At 52.9% G+C, this 20,899-nt stretch overlaps 1 protein-coding gene across 2 annotated transcripts; it reads right to left on the reverse strand.

The window, feature by feature from the left end:
• Positions 1-292: 292 nt before the first annotated feature.
• CACNB1 (calcium voltage-gated channel auxiliary subunit beta 1) lies at positions 293-20,685 on the reverse strand. Of its 2 annotated transcripts, XM_080924541.1 has the most exons (14): positions 20,435-20,685; positions 17,759-17,845; positions 14,881-15,000; positions 11,937-12,059; positions 11,308-11,444; positions 10,996-11,072; positions 10,480-10,634; positions 9,395-9,475; positions 8,958-9,016; positions 8,659-8,768; positions 8,368-8,519; positions 4,400-4,495; positions 3,826-4,011; positions 293-2,140 (listed from the first exon to the last, which is right to left on the reverse strand). In XM_080924541.1, exons 1-14 carry the CDS (start codon positions 20,516-20,518, stop codon positions 1,679-1,681), a joined length of 1,929 nt encoding a protein of 642 aa, XP_080780667.1. In that variant the 5' UTR covers positions 20,519-20,685; the 3' UTR covers positions 293-1,678. The 2 variants fall into 2 exon arrangements, with proteins under 2 accessions (XP_080780667.1, XP_080780666.1); XM_080924540.1 differs by lacking the exons at positions 293-2,140; positions 17,759-17,845; positions 20,435-20,685 and adding an exon at positions 16,506-16,602 and having other exon boundaries at positions 3,621-4,011.
• Positions 20,686-20,899: the final 214 nt, after the last annotated feature.

Genomic DNA, 20,899 nt, shown 5'->3' on the forward strand with positions numbered 1-20,899 from the left:
GCCTTTAAGATGTGATCCGGTGAGAGGCTTGGGCCCACTTGGTGAGTGACACCTCTGTCAGCAGCACCCCACCCTCCTTTGCAGGGAAGAAGTGAGTTTATGGATGATTGAGGAACACCAGTAGATAATCCAGACTCAGCAAAACAAAGTGCCCTCTCTCCTCTCCTCCCCTTCAAAGGCCAGGGGCAGAGCATTTGCTTGGACTCCCCCTCACTCCCCAACAGGTCCCCACTCCCACTACTGAGAACCAGTGAGGCTTCAGGGGCTGACAAAGTGTGGTGGCAACAAAGAAAACAGGCTCAGGAGGTGGCCGCAAAGGACAGAACTGCGGTTTTATATGTGGCAAAATATCTCTCCTAGAGGAGTACAGACAGACAGACGGACAGATGGGCACAAGACAGTCAACGGGGAGTGAAAGGTTGGGCAGTGCTATCTTCTAACCTGTTAGTGGAAGCTGCGCCTCACCCCCCAGAGGGGGCGGGGGCGACATTGGCACAGGAGGTGGCGAGACAGGCGTGAGGTGCCCATCCCTGAGGTGGGCAGCTGGGCAGGGCCCAGTCCTCGTTGGCACAATCGGCTCTCTCTGGACCAGCTGTGATGCTGGGGAGGGACAGGGCTGCTGGACTATAGGGGTACAGAGGCTAAGGGAACCCCAGGGGAGAGGGGCTACCAAGGCCTCTTGGGGAAAGTGGACACGGGAAAGAACAGGATCACAAGAGGCAAATACAGAGAAGCAGCAGCAACCAAGACCCCTAGGGGAGACCCAAGGTCCTCAGGAAGCCCCTGGATGGTGGCCACCTCATGGGCACCAACACATAGAGCCTGTTCCCTAGGGCCTCGGGGTGAAGGTGAAGGAGCAGTTTTTTTGGTTTAGAATGAAGTGGACCAAAGTATTCGTGGTCTCCACACCCAGGTGGCACGGAGATGTGGGGCTCAGATGCAGAGGGCCCCTCTCTTCTGACGGCAGCAGGCAGGGTATGCTGTGGACAAAGCTCATTCCTGGGGGAGGCAAGGGTTGGAGGGAGGGTGCAGCATCTTTAGTTGCTCACTCAAGTTTCTAGGCCCTGCTTTCTTGCCATGACCATGGAGGGCAGGGAGCACATACTGATGCTTGTCGGCTTGCACCCAGCTCTACTCTTCAAGACAAGCTCGACATGGGTTTCCAGGCTGTGGCTTTCACCCACCAGAGAATGCTGCTAGGAAACGAGGTTATGGGATGGACATGTGGGGGATCCCGGGTCTGGGGAAGATTCAGCGGGTTCTCTTCAGGAAAAGCACCCAACCTTTCTTCCCAAGTACCCCTGTGTTGGTAGAAGCCCCACCCCCACCCCGTTAGGACCTTCGCTTACAGCCCCGAGTAAAAAGAGTTAAGGAAGTGCACCTTTTCTCTGGGAGGGAGAGAGCCCCCAAAGATGGGGAAAGGGGGGCACTTCAGAAAATAGGTATCCCCCCATCCACCCACAGCAGTTTAGGGGAAAACCTACAGCTGGGGATTAAGGACCTCCCAGGAGTTGGGATGATAACCACCAAAGAAACCCCAAGCTTTGAGCAAAGGCAGCTGAAAATGAGGGGCATAGTGCCCCCTGGAGGCAAGACACATCATGGGTGGTACGCCCCTCTGCCCTCCCCTCCCCGAGCTCAGAGCCTCTTCTCTCCCAGAACTGCCCCTGCCTCTCTCTCAGCGGATGTAGACGCCTTGTCCCCAGCCCTCCAGCTCATTCTTATTGCGCCCCAGAACCGGCCCACCACCCTCCGCACAGTAGCGGGCCTTATTCCGGCCCCGGTTCCTGTTGTCGGTCATCTCTTCCTCATAGTCTTCCTCATCTTCCCAGGAGCCCTGACGGGCTGGTGGTGTGCCTCCCCCAGCAGGGTCTCCAGGCCCTGGGCCCTCTGAGGGGTCTGTCTCCATGTCCACACACGAGTCTCCTGGCTCCGTGTAGGCAGAGTTTCGGCTGCCAGGGGTGTCAGCATCAAAGGTGTCTTGGCGGGAAAGCGCCCGCAGGGTGCCTGCCCGGCCAGGTGGGTGGTTGCTGGGGTAAAGGCCTGGGGGCTGGCCCAGCTCCCCGGGGTACTCGTGCACACTGGCATGCTCCCCAGTGGCCCGGTCCAGCGGCTGGTCCCCGGAAGCAAGGTAGGGTCCCTGGTTAGCAGACAGACGGCACGCACCATGCAGATCAGGCAAGGATGAGAAAAACACAAAGCAAAGCAGGTTAGTGATGGCGCCAAGACACCAGCCTGGTTCCTGGAGGGTGCTGGCTCTAGGGGTGGGGCACTCAGGAGTAGGGTGAGCTGAGCCTGAGGGTACCCAACTTCAACTGAGCATGAACTCTCCTAGTAACCATGGTAAGGAGTCTGAATAATTAGTCACCGCTTCCTCAGTACAAGTTATTAATGCTTTCCTGGGTTAATCATCGTTAACAGCTCATTAGTACTGCAGCTCATTAGTCGTTGCCTGGGTTAGTCAATTGCTCCCATTTTCCCAATACACTGAGATTTCAGCACAAACTCTGACCCCCAGCTTCCTCTGCCCACACTAGACCTCAGCCACAGGCTTCCAGAAACCCACACTTCATCCCTACACTAACCCCGAGTCTCCAAAGTTGATAGGATTCTTTTCTGCCCCCCCCCCCCATAAAGCACTCAAAGTAGCCAATTTGAAGAAGGCGCATGTCTCTACCCTCCCCATCTCCACACCCACAGCTGGAGACCACAAGGTGGCCCAATGACCTCATCATCAGTAGCTGACAGCTCCTGCCATCTGTGATGGAGCTATCCTCTCTGTGGTACCATTCCCGGTTAGAAAGTGATGGGATTGCGGGAAATGCACTATAGCACCCGTTTCAAACTGCTTCCTGGAGTTGTTTTATGGCAGAGTGGGGGGTGGGCAAAGAAGGGCTTCTGTGGTCCCTGAGGCTGGGAGGGGGAGACTAGGCCTTCCAGCTCCCCGAGAGTAGATCCAGGATGGCTCAGCTTGACTGAACAAGTGGGCTCTGTAGCTGAAAACCCACTTGAGATGTAGCAGTCTAGAATGACTTCATGGTGTTCTGGCTCTAAGCCAGACCATACACTTAATGGTGTGGGCTCAGAGATGGGCTGTGGCTCCGTGGGAGGAGAGCCTTTCCCGGTCTCTTGTTTCCCTGGGAGACGGTGGAAGGTACAGCTTAGCTCATAAATGCTTCAGCTTGGGTCCCTCAAGGACTGAGGGATGCCAGGGAAAGCATGTTCTCTGGATTCGATGGCCCCCACTCTGTTAGATCTAACGTGGGTGTGGAACTGCCGGCTGTAGTGCTAGCTTGTAATTCCAGCATCCAGGAGGCTGAAGCAGGAGGATTGCCTCCAGTTTGAGGCCAGTCTGAAACACTTAAAATTCCTGGCCAGCAACTGCCAGAATGAAACCGTGTTTCCAAAAAGCCAACAACAACAACAAACGTAAAGGGTGTAGAGTCCAATGAACAAGCCTATTGTTCTTCCTCAGATTTTCTTCCTAGTGCCTGGACTTACAAAAGGTCCCCATCAGGCCTCAAGTCCAACAGATAGCAGATGAAGTCCTAAGGGACCAGTCCCAGGGAGGCAGCACCAGCCAGTCCCCAGTCCCACCAAAAACCACAGACACCAGACGCTGTCGCTCACCACGTTTTTTACAAAATAAAGCTCTTCCCTTCCTTCCTCACGTTCCCTGCACTCCAGGGTGGGAGGAAAGACCGGAGGGACAATCGGCTACATGGCGTGCTCCTGAGGCTGGGCCACCGCATCGCCTCCCCGCGGTGAAGCCTCCAGCCCGCCCCAGAAGCTGAGATTTCTCCTGAGCGAGGTGAGCACCTGTACCTGGAGGTTGGAGACGGGGGCAGGGCTGGCAGCCAGAGCAGCAGTAGCCATGGTGCGGTTCAACAGCGGATTGGGTGGCGTGCTGCTAGGCGGGTGTGTGGCCTTCCAGTAGGCTTCCAAGTACTCGGCCAGGTGCTCGCAGGCATCTTCCAATTGGTTCTCGTCCAGGATTATGTCAAACATTTCCTGTGGAGGTGGGGTTAGGGGCGGGGCTGGGATGAGCGGGGGCGTGACCAAGGGTTGAAGGTGTGGCCTGGGTGCAGTGGGTGGAGTCAAGGGGGTTGAAGGACAAGGTTAAAAGGCCTCTGGATGTGGCGCAAGGAAAGGGCCCTCAGAACTACAAAGGACCGAACTCAACTCAACTCTCTCTCATTCTAGGGACAGGGAAATCAGGGCATGGCTCAGCACGCAGTAAGGAGTGCTTGAGTCATTTGGCCAACCAGCCATCCCTCTTTACTCAAGGACCGGTCTATACCTAAAGACCTGTCCCAGGCGCTGGCTTCCATGCAAGCTGAAGGAAACAGGAGAATCCCAAAGGGCACCTTCCCTTCCCTCCCCTCGGAGGAGCACTCACGGGGGGGCACTGTGCCAGCTTCTCCGAGGCTGCTATTTGGACATTGAGGTGTTTGGATTGAGACTTCCCTCTGGATTTGATGAGCCTCTGCAGTACCTGGTTGGAAGGGAAGAGAGGGAGCTAGAAGGACACAGGCAATGACCCAAGTCTAAAAGGCAGATTCTGCTTGGAGCCAGTGGGAAATCAGAGTCAGAGCGGTGGAATGTTCCATGATTCTCTGCCCTGAGCACCTCTGCCAAAATGAGCTCACAAGCTCTGTGTCCATTACACAAGGCTCAGGCTTAGGGCAACACGCAACTCAGACAGACAGATGCATGCACGCACACAGACACACACACACACACTCATAATCACGTGGCACACAGCACACTCATACAAGAATACAACTCACACACACACACTCATGCACCTACTCACATACTCATGTGCACATACTCAAATGTTTGCACAACACATTCATACACGATGAATACACACACACTCATACATGTGCACACTCACTCACACCTTGTCTACGGACTTTATTCTGGTTTTCCAGTCTCACTCCCTCTTGTCCACGTCAATCATTCTTTATGGAGAAACTCCGTGGTGGACACCAGTGTGGCTCTGAGGCTGTTGGTCTTTGAGATGAGGACTTCATCTGTCACCCAGGCTGCTATCCAACAGGTCCTGGGCATCAGGAATCTGCTGCCTCCGGTCTATTCTCCTGAGTGCTGCTCAATGCCTTCTGTTTATGACTGGTTTAGTCCTCCCTAAACTTCCTGGAGGAGGTGTGTCACTGTGGGCGTGAGGCTTAAAACCCTCACCCTAGCTGCCCGGAAGTCAGTTCTTCTAGCAGCCTTCAGATGAAGATGTAGAACTCTCAGCTCCTCCTGCACCATGTCTGCCTGGATGCTGCCATGCTCTCATCTAGATAATAATGGACTGAACCTCTGACCCTGTAAGCCAGCCCCCAATTAAATGTTGTCCTTTACAAGACTCGCCTTATAAAGGTGTTCATAGCAGCAAAACCATAACTAACACAGGGGGGATTATTGGGACGATTGAAAAGGCTGAATACAGGCTTTTTTGTTTGTTTTTGGAGACAGGGTCTCACTATGTAACTATAGCTGGCCTGGAACTTGATTCAGAGATCGGCTGGCCTTGAACTCACAGAGGTCCACCTTTGCCTCCTGAGTACATGTATTAAAGATGTGTACCACATTTTTAGATAACATAGGGTATAGGTGAGGGGAGGCGTTGAGGCAAGCCAAGCTGTCCATGAACTCACACTGTAGCTGAGGCTGACCCAAACTTCTGATCCTCCTGACTCATTCTCAGATGGTGGTGCACACCTTAAGTCCCTGAAACTCAGGAGGCAGAGGCAGGTCATTTCTGCAGCCCCAACTTGGTCTACAGAGTGAGTGTCAGGCCAGCCAGGGCTACCTGTTATAAAACCCTGTCTCAAACAAAACCATAAACAAAAATAAATAGAATAAAATTGGAACTGGGCATGATGGTATCAGTCAGCAGCAGGAGGGTCTGGGGGGTGAGGCCAGTCTTGGCGGTATGATAAAAATTCAACTAGAATAAAATTGGAGTAGAGTATAGCTTGGTGGCACAGCACTTGCTCGGCACTTACGAGAGAGATGCTGGGTTTGGTCCCTAGCAATGGAGGAGGTGGAATTAGGCAGACCCAAAGCTCAAGATCATGCTAGTATATCTGTTGGCAGAGTGCTTGTCTGAAGACGCGAGTTCAAACCCCAGAATCAACATAAAAAGTTGGTCATAGTGAACCATTTGTGATGACACACTTTTAAGTCCAGCACTCGGGACTCAGGGTCCGAGTGTGAGGCCAGACCAATGTACAATATAGCTCCAGGACTATGCAGAGGAACTGTCTCAGAATAGCAAAAATAAAGTGGGCATGGTGGTTCTAACATTATTCCAGCACTGCTGAAGTGGAGACTAATGGATGCCTGGAGCCAGACCAGTGAGAGATCCTGTCTCGAAATATGTGGGTGGCATCTGGAAATTGTCCTCTGGCCCTACACATACACACACACATAAATCCAATGTCATCATTTAATACACAATGAGTTCAAGGCCAGCCTGGGGGCACCCTCTCAGAACAACAAAAAAAAAAAACAGAGCCCGGTGGTGGCAGCACACACCTTTAATCCCAAACTCAGGAAGATCTGAGTTTGAGGCCAGTCTGGTCTATAGAGTGAGCTCCAGGACAGCTAGGGATACACAGAGAAACCCTGTCTCAACAAACCAAACCAACCAAAACCAACATGTGCCTGAAATCCTAGCACTTGGGAGACAAAGTCAAGAGAATCAGGAGTTCAAAACCATTCTTAATTGCATAGTAAATTAGGAGCCAGAGTGAACTACATGAGATCCTGTCTTAAATTGGAAACAAAGCTAACAGAAAGAATATGGTACCTTCGTGGGCACCAGGTTCTTTACATAATTAATGCATTTACTAAGTTTTCACAGTGATCACTGAGGCATGACTAGGCAGAAAATGGGAAAACTGGGGCACAGAGATGTTACAGGAGTTGCTAAGAGAACACTAACGCTAAGTGACAGCCCAGGGTAGGAAACCCAGGCACTCGGGGCCCACGCCCATAACCTCAGTGCAAGAAGGAAGCAGAACCTACATTACTTTCTAGGCCATATAATGTTTCTGCACCCATTACATTGTTTGATCTTTGCAACCTCTCCATGCTCAGGTATGTAAATCCCATTCCACAGAGGACTCAGAAAGCTTAAGGAAATGGCAGAGGGTTCTTAGGTCACAGGTCACTCCCGTGGCTCACTACTGCTGGCTGCCATCATGGGCTAGATTGTGCAAAGGAGCCTTAAATCCATCACTTCTAATCTTTCAAATTTCAGAGAGCCAGATGTGCTGGTCTAGGCCTGTAACCCAGCCCTGGAGAGGCTGAAGCAGGAGGATCGTAACTTCAAGGCCATCCTAGGCTACAAGTGACCCTGCCTTTTATTTTTCAAGATTTATTTATTATATTTATATAAGTACACTGTAGCTGTCTTCAGACACACCAGAGGAGGGCATCAGATCTCATTACAGATGGTTGTGAGCCACCATGTGGTTGCAGGGAATTGAACTCAGGACCTCTGGAAGAGCAGTCAGTGCTCTTAACCACTGAGCCATCTCTCCAGCCCATGACCCTGCCTTCAAATTGGTTAACTGAGTGACAAATTAAAAACAAAACTTTCACCTAAATCCTTCCTCCATGTTTCTCAAGTCCACACCAGCATCTACAAGGGGAGGTTCATGGAGCTGGGTGTGACGTCACCTGCCTGAATCCCAGTACTTGGGGGACTAAGGCAGAGGACAGCAAGGTCAAGCGGCACAGGCCAATCCAGCCTTGCAAAGAAAAGACTGGCTCAGTGGCTAAGAGGACTCAAGTTTGATTGCTGGCCACCATGTGGGACAACTCACAACCTGAAATTCCAGCTCCAGGGAGATTCTCTGCCTCTGGCCTCACACACACATACTTGCATGTATACACAATTAACAGGAATAAAAAGAAACATTTTAAAGGAGGAAGGAGAAAGTTCATGGCACCCCTACCACTACCCTCTGTGTCAAAGTCTGCACGATTAACTCTGTATAGCAAAAAAATGCCAGACGTGAGAAGATTCAGAACTTTCCAACTACCACACAGCTGGGGGACAGAACAAGCTATACCAGGTTCTTTCATTTCTCTGATCCAATGATGGACCAGAAGATTGGAAATGAGACCAACCTGTGTAGTCCTAATAACACTTATAATATTGAATACGCAGAAGGTACAGTGTACCCAGCTCTCTCCATCCATATTAGAATATATAGTCCCTATACCGCACGAATCTTACAGAGAAGGAAACTGAGGCTGAGGCACCCGATCATGTTCTGAGCCCGTCTCCAGAACATGCCTTGTAGACCATGTCCACCATAAGAACCAGTTTCCTGCACCCACCTTGGGAGATGTGATCTTGATGTAAACAATGATGGGGGCCAGCGAAGTCTTAGAGAGCTGGGCTGGGTGGTTGATGGTGTCAGCATCCAGGGCAACCAGCTGCAAGGTCCGGGCCAGCTCGAAGATCCGCTCAATTTCACTCTGTACCTCAGCTGGGGCATGGGGACGGAGAGGGGATCGTAAGGTCCCTCCAGGAGGCAGTGAAGAGAAGGAGAGCTTCTGGAGATGCCCCACACTTCACACCCCATCCACCCTGGCAGCCCGGGAGGGGTGAGTAGGCAGGCAGCTCACCCAGGCTGGAGCGCGTGTTGGAGCGCTCGATGATAATGTGTTTGCTGGGGTTGTTGAGGACTGAGCGCTTGGCCAGGGAAATGTCAGCTGTTACCCGAGTGATGGAAATCCTGTAGGGCCAGGCAGGGAAGAGGTCAGGGGTTGGGTGGGCAAGAGCTTACTGTCCACTCACAGGCTCCAGGCCTGCCACCCTTGTCTCTATCTAAAAGCCCCAGAGTGGTCCCTTCAGACATTTTGTGTATCCCCAAGTTGGTGGAAGGAGAAACAGCTGGGAGGAGAGCCAACTCTCAGGGTCCTACCTGCCATCAAACCGATGCTTCAGGAAATCAAACAACGCTTTCTGCATCATGTCTGTTACCTGTCATGCAGGGGTTAGAGGGAAAGGGAAAGTAAGGCTCTGAACACCCCCCCAGGAGGTCTGACTGATGGGCATCAGGACCCTCCCTTTCCCACCTTCTTGAGAAGAAGGGGCCTCTTGAAGGGTGGAAGCTTCCCCAGGGTCTGGGGTCTCTGACACAGCCTGATTCCCACTGGTCTCTTTTGTTGCATCTCCAAAAGGGCTCTTAAGAATTTTCCTTGGAAGATTGGGCCCTCCTAAGTGGACTTCCCAGTGGTCAGGCACCCTTGAGGGTTTTCTCTGAAGGTGTGTGAATCTCGGGATATGAGGCCCGTTGGGATATCTGTACACTGTGGAGGTCTGGGACCATCTGGGTGCACTGGCTTTTAGAGCTCCTACCTCATAGCCCTTGAGCGACGGTCCCACCAGGATGATGGGCCTCATGGAAGGCACCACGTCATAGGGGGGCACATGCTCTGTCTGGGAGGGAAGCAGGGAAGGGAAACCCCAAAGTAGAGATGGCATCAGTTCCTCTCCCCAAGTGTCTGGGCTCCCCATGCAGTCTTTCCTCCCTCTGACCCCAGAACCCAAATGTTGGTGTCAGAGGGGGTGGGGGTGGGGGTTGGCCAGGCAGGACCAGGAAGGAGGGTAAAGGGAGAAAGATCTGGAAACTGGTGTTAGAGGGCCCCCAGCTCATCCCCAGTGAGGCAGACACAGAAAGCTGTCATACTCACCGACTTCTGCTTCTGTTTGGCTGAGTCCAGAGATTGCCAGGATGGGGAAGGGAAAGAGAGGGGAAGGTACCAGGCAGGGGTAGAGGGCCAGGAAGGAGCCAGGACAGGATAAGGGGCAAGAGAGCAGGTAGACGAGGAAAAACAACAGGCATGCGTGTTAGTGACAGACAGAGCCAGAGAGGAGATGGGACCCCGCGCCACAGGGGAGCCAAAGGTGGCTATGGAGGCTGGAGGCAGGACGGACAGTCATCCAGTGAACTTGACTACAGTGGGTCAGGCCTCCTGCCCTCCTCCTCTAGCTCTGAAAAGAGCTAGAGACTCTGGAAGCCCCTAACTCAGGACCCACACTCTGCCCCATTGTGTTCCTTCCTGTATATTTTAAGGGTTCCCTTAAGGACCTGTTCTGCATCTAGGAGAGCCCCCCCCCAATACATCCACTCAGAGTTAGAAAGGGACTAAGGAATGCCATTCCGTCCTCTTCACTCCGGAGCGGGGCATATATTAGTCATGAGGACCAAACTGGATGTGTTTATTACTAGACGAAGCAAGAACTGCCTCCTCCTGAGAAGTTGGAAAGTGGAGTTTTATGAAGAGAGGTTTAATCTCACCCCAGCCCAACCCCACACAACCAGCCAGGCTGAAAGCCCAGAGACTTGAAGTGTAGAATGGACCACATCTGGACCACTCCCGCCTCTTTCTTTGCCAAGAGCTGGGTCCTGACTCCCATCACAGGAAACCAAACAGAATTACCTTCCTAAAGAAGGGGATGCGCTTGCCATGGGGTGGCGGCGTGGTGACACTGCTCACGCTAGTCTTGGCCGAGCCGCCATGCTCCCCTAACTCTGCCTCCTCCTCCTCTAACTCTAGGGGGTCCAGCTCAAAGGCAAAGTTAGTCATTTCATTACCTGGACCAGTCAGGAAGGAGGTGAAGGAAGAGGAAGAGGGAGATGAGCACGGAGACACAGCGTAGAACACAAGGATGGGATGGGGAAGAGAGAAAGAAGAAGTGAATGGAATGGGGCTAGGAGAATGGATGGGAGATGGGGGTGTGGGGGAGGCAGAGAGATGGAGCTACCACAGAGAGGGACAGAGAGACATGACAACTCAGCTCGGAGGACAGCCTATCCTTAGTGGAGGGGTACTACTGCATGTGCTTGGGGGACTCAGAATTGGGGCACCTCCTATTGCAGGGAGGAGGGACCACCCCTGTGGAGAGACCACCCCACCCAGGAACTATCCCTCCCCCGGGTTGCAGGCAGCTCTTACCACTGGCAGGGGGTGTGGGGCGGCGGGTGCCAGTCACCACGTCTCCCAGACTGGAACTGGAGTTGTCACCTGACTTGCTGTGTGGGAAGAGAAGCAAAGGAACTGATGAGCAAAGGTGGGCGTGGGGCTGGGGGACTCATGGGGTGCATGCTGGGTAGCTATCCAACCCCACCCCACCCCTACCCACCCCTTAAGGCCATGGGAAACTCCATGCCCTGGAGGTCAAGGATTAATTAGCTCTGAGGTCTCCCCCTCCCTGCTGGCCTCACCAGGGATAGCAAGTGTCCTCCTCCCCAACCCATCCACAGACACCTGGAGCTGAGGCGGTTCTGGCGCAGAGTCTGTTCCTGCAGCAGGCGAAGGCTGTCCAGTTTGACAGGGCTGGGGATGAAGCCAACCTCGCAGCCTTCCTTCACCAGCCTCCCAATCCACCAGTCATTATTGTATTTCTGTGATCAAGAATCCAAGAGGGGAAACGGGAGGCGGGGGACCTCCAGACTGCCAACCCTGCCAGTAAATAGCTCCCTCAAAGAAGCCCCACCCCTAGCTTCAGCCTCTGATAAGATCCTCCCAATTCCCAAGACAACACCAAGACCAGGACTCTCTGTGACCATGGAGAAGGTAGGGAAAGCTCCTGCCTCCCTGAGATTCATGTTGTGGGTAGGAGTGGAAGCACCAGGCACTCGACCATTCTATCGCAGGGCTCACAACAAGCCCTCTCAGCATCTCTGTGACTTAGGCATTACCCACCAATGAAAATTCACTGGGCTCAGAGAGGTGAAGGGATTCGCCTAAGGGTGCACAGCCGACTCAGTCTAGCTTCGAACAACGCAGCAGTTTTCTCCTACTAGACTTCCAGGTAGCCTCCTCTCCTGGTACCCCCCCATATACCTCTAATGCCCCACCCTTGCCCCACTCCAGGTGCCAAGTGTTCAGCTCACCTCTTTGATGTGCAGGAAGTCCTTGGGCTCAAAGGTGATGGCCACTCCCTGCACAGGCACCTCATCCCCAGGAGACGGGTTGTAGCCAACATTTGTCCGAACAGCAAAAGCCACTGGTTTGGTCTAGAGGGGACCCATGAGGTGAATGAAGGCAGAGGGTTGAAGCCAAGGAGAACATTGCTCGACTAGGATAGTGACTGTGTGGTTGTTTGCTTTGTAAATTATTCATTAAGATGTATACTGAATGGGTTGTGTGGTTTCCAGTAACTTTTACAATAAAAAGGCAATGGGTGGGGAGCTGGGAAGATGGCTCATCAGAGAGTGGTGTCTGTGGTACAAGCTTGTCGATCTGTTTTGAACCCCAGAACCTAACGGAGAGAGCTGACTTTACACAGGTATCCTCTGCCCTCTGTAAGCTGCACACATGTCTTCACACATACATCACCATGCCCAAATGCACAAGAGAACACACATACTGATTAATTAAAAAAGAAAACAAAGACTAGAATTCAAGGTTGGGGAAAGACTGGCGCAGCCTGTAAAGCCAGAAAGTTTGACAGATAACCCGAGTCCAATCCTCAGGACTAATATGGTGGAAGGTGAGTCCCAACTCCCACAAGTTGGCTTCTGACCTCCATATGTATGCCAAGATATACAACAAAAACATACAAATGCAAGACAATTTTTTAAGTATTTTAAAATGGAGTCTAGGGGCTGGAGAAATGGCTCAGCGGTTAAGAGCACTGACTGCTCTTCCAGAGGTCCTAAGTTCAAATCCCAGCAACCACATGGTGGCTCACAACCATCTGTAATGGGATCTGATGCCCTCTTCTGGTGTGTCTGAAGAGAGTGACAGTGTACTCACATATGTAAAATAAATACGTGTGTGTGTGTGCCTACAGTACCTATCTGGTCAGGGGTCAATTCTCACCTGTCACTGTGGGTCCCAGGAATATAACTCTGGTGGTCAGGCCTGCAAGTGTTTTTACTAACTGAGCAACTTTACCTGTGTCACACCCCTTTTCTTTTCTTTTTAGATGTGAGAAAAGGTCTCGTGTGGTCTAGGCTAACTTTGAACCCAATATGTAGCCAAGGATGACCTTGGATTTCTCCTACTTCTACCTCCCAAGTGCTGGGATGACAAGCATGTGCCACTAAGCCTGGGATTTGTGACGCTGGGGATTGAAGCAAGGGCCAAATCTGTGCTACCAACTGAGCTACATCTAGCCCTGGCTGCCATTCTTCAAGAGCCTTGAGCTACAAATCAAGCCTGAGCTGATCACTCCTCCAGTAAAACCTCCGTGTGACATCCATAACACTTCTCAGCTCACTGATGATCAATGATGTCAAGCACAGTGACGTACACACAGATGATGGCAGGAACGGGGCAGTTCCCCGCACCCACATCAAGTGGCTCACAATGGACTATAGCTCCAGCTCAAGGTTCCAGATGCCTTCTTCTGGCCTTTGTGAGCATCTGCACATACTTAGCATACAGAAACACATGTAAGTGATAGATAGATAGATAGATAGATAGATAGATAGACAGACAGACAGACAGACAGACAGGCCCTTTGTGGTAGTACACTTTTTATTTTATTTTATTTTATTTTTATAAGTACCCTGTAGCTCTGTCTTCAGACACACTAGAAGAGGGCATCGTATCCCATGACAAATGGTTGTGAGCACCATGTGGTTCCTGGGAATTGAACTCAGGACCTCTGGAAGAGCAGTCAGAGTTCTTAACTGCAGAGACATCTCTGCTGCTCAGTAGAGGGCATTTTTAATCCCAGCACTTGAAAGGCCAGTCTAGTCTATATAGTGAGTTCCAGGATAGCCAAAGCTATATCATTCTCAAGACCCTGTTTCAAAACAAATAAATAAAGCAAAATTTTCTTTTAAGATTCACTTACTTATTTTATGTATATGAATGCTCTATCTGTATGTACATCTACATACCAGAAAAGGGCATCAGATCCTATTACAGATGGTTGTGAGCCACCACGTGGTTGCTGAGAATTGAACTCAGGACCTCTGGAAGAGCAGATAATCATCTTAACTGATGAGCCATCTCTTCAGGCCCCATAAAGCAGTCTTTTAAAAGAATCTAGAATTCGTTGGGGTTGGTGGTGGTGCATGCCTTTAATCCCAGCTCTTTAGGAGGCACTCCGGAGGAAAAGACAGGAAGATCTCTGGGTTCAAGGCCACTCCGGTCTACAGAGTGAGTTCCAGGATGGACAGGGCTATCACACAGAGAAATCCTGTCTTGAAAAAAAAGGGAGGGGGCTGGGGATATGGCTCAGTGGTAGAGCACTAACCTGGCATGAACAAGTCCTTAAGATCAATCTCATGAATGTGCATTCGCATGTGTGCATACGCACGTGTGTCTGTGTATATATATGTATATATACATGTGTGTATGGTTGCGTGCATGTATAGGTGTATGTGTGTGTCGGTGCGGGGATTAAGCCTAGAAGCTGGGTATATTCTGAAGACTGAAACAGGAACATCAAAATTCAAGGCAAGTATGGGCCACATAAACAGGCTTTGCTCTAGGACAAACAATGACCATGGCTGGGTTCCAGTCCAGGATGTTTGTTGGATTGTAGAAAGTAGGTTTGTTTTCCTTGTAGTGCTGGAGGATGAAGCCGGGACCTTGTGCAGCTAGGCAAGCACTCTGCATTGAGCTCCAGTCCCTAGCCCAGGAACAAGCAAGTTCACCCCTACAAATCGAGCTATGTAGAGAGCACCAGACACTTCCTTCGAATGCTGTATGTATGAGGAAGCAGAAACTATCACAACCTTCACAAGGAAAAGACACAGGAACACACCTCTGTAAGCAACTGGTCCCAAACTTGACTGAGTCTGCCCAGGCTCTCTCAGGATGGAGGGAGGAAGGGGATGAGGATAATGCCCACAGGTCCTCCCTTATCATTAGTCTCACCTTGGCTTTCTCCAGCTGGGCTAAGGCCTGGCGCTCTGCCTCCTTCCTTAAGGCTTCCCGATCCTCCTCCAGAGACACATCAGAGTCTGATGGTCGGCTTGTGTAGGACTCAGCTGAGCCCTGAAAGCAGAGGGGACCAGCTGAAGGCCAGCATCACTTCTTCTGGCTCCTGGGATGGCAAGGGGGTGCCACCCATTCTAAAAATCCAAAACTCGATTAGCCCAGCACAATTCCGCAAGGCCTACAAAGGAGGTATTACTAGAACAAAGAGGCCAAGGGTCAAAGTTTGCAGGCCTGTGGGATGAGTGTGACCCTAGGAAAGGTGACAGCAGCTAGCTGGAGGTTAAGGCAGGTCTAATGACAGCTGCTTGGGGCTCGGAAGGGGTGGGAACCTGATAGGGGCACAGCCCAAGGGAGGAGTGCCAGGGGATGACTCTGACTCCCAGTCCTCCTCCTTTGCCCAGTCCCTGAATGGCTGAGAAGGCATAGCAGAAACTCATCCTTTCCAGGGACTGCAGCCACCTTCCTAAGCCCGAATCCTCACCGCTGCCCACGGGTGCCCACTGGAATGGCAGGGCCACCAAAATTGTTGATTGAGAATCGGGGAGCAAAACACCCACCTCCCCTACTTCCTCTGGCTGGCAGTTTCTGAGGCAACTCCAAGCTACCATATGATTTTCAGGGCAGAGTAGCAGGAGGTGTGAGGGGGGAGTGAAGGACAGAATAGGTCTCTGTCCCGACATTAGGCTGCTAGGTTGCAGGGTCAAGTCCAGTCGTGAAGATTGAGTGTGACAGGAATCCAATGTGGACCACAGTCACCATCCCAGAGTGCCAAGGACTCTCTGGTAGAGACACATATATGTATGAGACATATGGAAGTTATACAGATGTCATGGCACTGGTCATGAATGTGAAGACATCTGTGTATATTTGGGAATACAAAAAGTGCACTGGAGAAGATGTCTTCTGTAGTGTGTGTTGGGTGTGAACAACAGAGTTACCAAGGGTACCCCAGAGGTCTATGTCCCTGAGGGTGGGAGACAAAGGGTGGTAGGTGACAGGATGCGTGAATTTGGTGTGACTTCTGGAGGGGGAGGGTGGCAGACAAGTCTGGGAGGAATATGGAAAAGACGTGGTGTTACAGGTATGTGAGGGTCTCTCTTGAGGGCAGGAGAGCGTCACTTGGCTGGGACTGTCCACTAGTTTGGCATGTGAGAGTGGAGGCCAAAACCCACCTGTCCCCAGATCATCAGGTGATACAGGCATTACCTTCCTAGGGAAAATCCTGAGAACGGGAGGTTCACTGGAGGAGGGGTGGGGTAGAAATTTGCTTGCTAATTAAAGCTGGAGGAGACACAGAACCCGGGGGAGGGAGAAGCAAAAGAATCCTTGTTCTTCCTTGTTCCACAGTCCCCCAAAACAAGAAAGACAGAGACAAGCAGAAATGGACAGGCTGAGAGGCAGCCATTGACCCCAGCAGACTCCCATGTGCACACTCACACACACAACCCGAAATGGGAGACAGAGAGGAGTAAAGAAGCAAAGAAATGGGCTGGAGAAAGGCCCTCCACAGCAGTTTGAGGGGTTCTCCCACCCACCCTCCACCTGCCCCATCCCCAGCTCACCACTACCAGGGTCCGGCTGGGCACCTCCATCCCGGTGCCCTCAGTGCCCAGCCCTGCCGGCCTAGGGGTGGCCCACACAGCCCGCTCCCCCAGGAGCTCAGGTTACAAGCAGAATTGCTACATGTGCAAACTGCTAGGGTATATTTAGCTCAGAGATGTGGCAAGGTCTGCCCCCCACTCCCGCCACCTACTGGGAGTAGGACTTGGGGAGCTAGGAGAAGGAAGAAGGGAAGCCTGTGGGGGTCTAACCCCTTGGCTGGCAAGAGGGAAACTGAAGGCTCTTCCTGCCTTAACAACAAAAGCATGGCATCATTGTTTCTAGACCTGGTACTGGGCAGTTCTGGAGTAGGAGGGCTAAAGAAATGATTAAGGAGAGAACTAAGGATCTGTTTGTATATTTTAGACACACTCAGACCAAAACCTCCCTTCAGCCTCTGGAGCTAGGCCTGGGCTCACACATGTCTGATCTGCCTGCTACTCTAGTGCTCAGCGGGGCTTGCCCCAGGGGACTCCTCCTACCAAGTGTCCTCTGCCCTCTCATGCTCCGTCTACTATCTCCTTAGCCACACTCCTTTCCTTGTCTGATCCTGAGCCCCTCTTGCCTTTTTTGGGTACCAGGCTTTGTTGAGATGCTCAGTAGTCATAGCAACCACATGCCTCCTCACTGCCTCTCCCCAGCCTAAGATGGCCTGGGGTTGAGGGAAGAGAGGAAAGTGGCAGTTTTCCCAGCTCAGCATGAGGGCCCAGAGAACTACTGTCAGCATCAACTTCAGCTAGGGATGCAGGCTACAACCCTCTAAAACAAATCACCCCTTATCCCACATCTTGCTCTCTCTGTGCACATTTAAAAGACTCATATTTGGAAATGGAGAGAATATGTTCCTGACCCATACCTAACTAGGGTCCAGTATCTCAGCTTATTTCAAGCACCCGCCTCAGCCCCACCCCATCACATATTCTGGGGGAGGACATGGAAGCAGACAGCCGGCAGGGGGAGTGGGTGACAGCCCGAAGCAAGCCAGGAGGAGGCAGGCCAGGCTGTCCCTGAATGAGATGACGCAGGCAGGCAGCAGGGGCAGGCAACAGGGGCTGGGAGCCCATGCTGGAGGAGGGGCGGAAGCAGTGGGTGCAGCGAGGTCACGGGGTGTTGGGTGTGGTGGTTCCAGGCAGGTGACGAGTGATATGAGAAAAGGTGCCTGAGCAAGCCAGCCTGCACCAACCGGCAACATCTCCCAACCCCTCTTCCCTGTTACCTGGCGGACAAAGCTGTTGGATGTGGTATCCGAGGACGTACTCCCATCTGACCTTTTGAACCGCCCTTTCCTCTTGCTGTATTTGCCCTGGAGAGGTGGGGAAGGAACAAGAGTTAAATCAGAAAAATGCTTTCCCATTTCACCTCCTACCAGGGCTGGTACTGGTGCTACAGCCTAGCCTGGGGACTCTCTGCTCTGCCCCACCCCTACCTCAGCTTCTCCTTCTAGCGGGTCTTCCACCTTACTGACAGTGCCCAGACAACAGACACCGTGAGGAACCGTGCAAGAGAGCCTGGATGCACACACAGGAATCCCCCAAATCAAGCGGAAGGCTAGGAAGCAGAAGGCCCGAGGAATAGGAGGCTCATTAGGCAGCAAAGCTAATTAAGATGCTGGGCAGGCTGCAGCAGCCTTGGGGGAAGGGAGAGGCTGCCTGCAGTGCTGGGGGGCGGAGGAAGAGAGGGGGCCGGGGACGTCCTCCCCACTGCATCTGGAGTTGAGGGGGCAGAGTGTGCTGTGCCCCCAGAGTGAGGAGGAAAGGCAACCAGGCTTGGTTCCTCCAGAGCCCAACTCCTCTGCTTTCTGCTTCCCAGAGTAGGGAGGGAAAGGCTTTCAGCTCTTGAAGACCCAAAGTCACGTTTCTGAGGAAGGAAAAGAGGGAGGAGGAACAGAACAGCCCTATCTGGAAAGTAAACATCCAACCTGTGGCCTGGTGCCTCGGGAGTAGGGTCAGCTTCTCAGTCTCAGCTCCACCCTAGCAGAACTTTCTCTCAGCCTTCATCCTGGGAATCAGTGTATCCACTCTACTCCCACGCCAGCTGCCTGCCCATGCCCCATCTCGATGGTACTAACCCTGCTCCATCCATCTAAAGGCCCTTTGGCCCCACTCCAAGCTGAGACTAGGACGTGTAGTCTTGCCAGAACCAGGTAAGATGGTTAATCTCTCTTACTGGGCTCTAACTGGGGTGGGGGATTCTGCCTGACCTCTCACATGCCAACGTTACGGCATTGAGTATCTCTATGCTTCCTATAAGGGAGCTGCTTCGCTCTCTGTCTCTGTCTGTCTGTCTGTCTGTCTGTCTGTCTGTCTGTCTGTCTCTCTCTCTCTCTCTCTCTCTCTCTCTCTCTCTCTCACACACACACACACACATATTCTTGGCTCTTGCCCAGTACAGAATGGGCACACTGCCCAAAAGCTCCTGCCCCCAGCCTTTATCCTAGACTTTTTAGACCAAAGAACCTAGGGTCACCTCAACCACACTGCAGGCTCTGGTTCCTAAGACCTGGTAACAAGGAAGCTGGTCAGCCAGGCATAGTGACTCACACCTGCAATTCTCTACTCTTTGGAGGTAGAGTCAGGAAGATCAGAAGTTCAAGGCCAGCCTGGACTATATAAGATCCTTTCTCTCTCTCTCTCTCTCTCTCTCTCTCTCTCTCTCTCTCTCTCACACACACACACACACACACACACACACACACAGAGGACTGAATATTCTATGATCCCCTTTCCTTCTTTAAAACTAGACATACAGCTAAACTAGTTTTGAGGTTCTTTACAGATCTAAGAGCATTCTACAGTGAACCTCAGACTCTTTCACACCACTGCCCCACCCCAACTGGGCAAAGGGAGTGGCCTTCAGAGGGACAGGGGACAGCTGAAAGGAAGGCATCAGTCAGCTGCCTCCCAGGCTCCAAGGGGCCTGGGATGGAGAAACAAAGTATTTTTAGGTCTGACCTGACCCCCCATACACACCCATCAACCAGTTTACCAGCTTACAGTTGCTCCAGGCTGGCCACAGCAATGCAAGAGTTAATGCTATCCTTGGAGAAGGACGAGTCCTAAGAGAAATCCCCTGGCATGGCCACCACATACCCTGCTGGTCGTTCTATGGGGACCTTGTATGCCTAAGAATGCCCCTACCTAGGGGCAACCCAGGCACATTGGAAAAGTGAGCACGCCAGAAGGCAGCGCCCCTCCCCCAGGTAAAACAGCGTCCTCCACTTCAAGACAGTGAGTTGGCACCCATCCAACTTTCCAAACTTTGGAGGCTCCCACCCCTTGGGGTAGGGGGAAGGGTAAGCTAATGTGGGTGTTGGGAGTAGGGAAACATCCAAGAGAGGGATGGAGACCAGGTGATTAGGGGAGGGCCTTCCAGAGCTGATCCCTTCCCCACCTTCGAAAGCCAAAGTCAGAGCCTTCGAAGGCCTTTTGGCAACGCCCTCTGACCATCTTCTCTGCCTTTTCCCAGTACTACCCCCGCCCCACCCACACCCACTAGCGCCCCTAAACGTGCTCTGCGTCGCCCCCCTCGCCTGATTCGCTCTCCAGCCTCCCTCCAACTCTGCTTCTCAAGGCCTGGATTCCCCTCACCCCCCATCAGCATCCCCGCTGTCAGCCCGCTGGAGCCGGTACCCCCAGCAGCAAGGACCTGGACGCGGGGGAGACCTGGAGGCGAGGTTGACAGGCATCCCACCCGCCTCCTCTTCGCTCCGCAGCACTGCAGCCCGACTCGGGCCAATAGTCCATCGATCGTTAACCCTTGAGAATGGGGGTCGCGAAGACACCCCTCTCCCATCTACGCGGGGCATATAACCCTTTCCTTCCCGGGGTTTTCCGAGCCGACCCCTAGGTCCGCAGGAGCGGTCCTTTCCCACGAGCCTGGCACCTCGCCTCACCTGTGGGCTGGGGTCGAAGACCTCCATAGGGATCTCTTGGGAAGGTGGGTAAGGGCCCCGGGACATGCCGCTCTTCTGGACCATGGAGAGGATCCTCCGGTCCGGCCGCCCTCCCGGCACAGCCGGGCGCCCTCAGCGCATGGGAGAGGCCGTCTGAGCCGAGAGCAGCGCGGCGTCGCGCAGCCAGCACCGGGTGCAGTCGCCCAGTTGCACGCTCGCCGCCTCGCTGCCCTCCCGGCTCGCGCTCTGCTCTCTGCCGCCGCCGCCGCCTCCGCCCCTGAAGGCTCAGCATCTCCCCCCCGCCCCTCCCTCGCTCCCGCCCCGCGCCGCGGCCCCGCCCCTCGAGCCCCTCCGCCAGCTGCGCGCAGACAATGGCCGAGTGGCGGAGCCCGGCTGGCCTCTGGAACGCGGAGAGGCTCGACCTCTGTCCTCCGATTAGTCTGGGATGAGGGAGGCCTGCAGGGG

This window comes from Micromys minutus (assembly GCF_963924665.1).
Source record: "Micromys minutus genome assembly, chromosome: 10".
NCBI classification, from domain to species: Eukaryota; Metazoa; Chordata; class Mammalia; order Rodentia; family Muridae; genus Micromys; species Micromys minutus.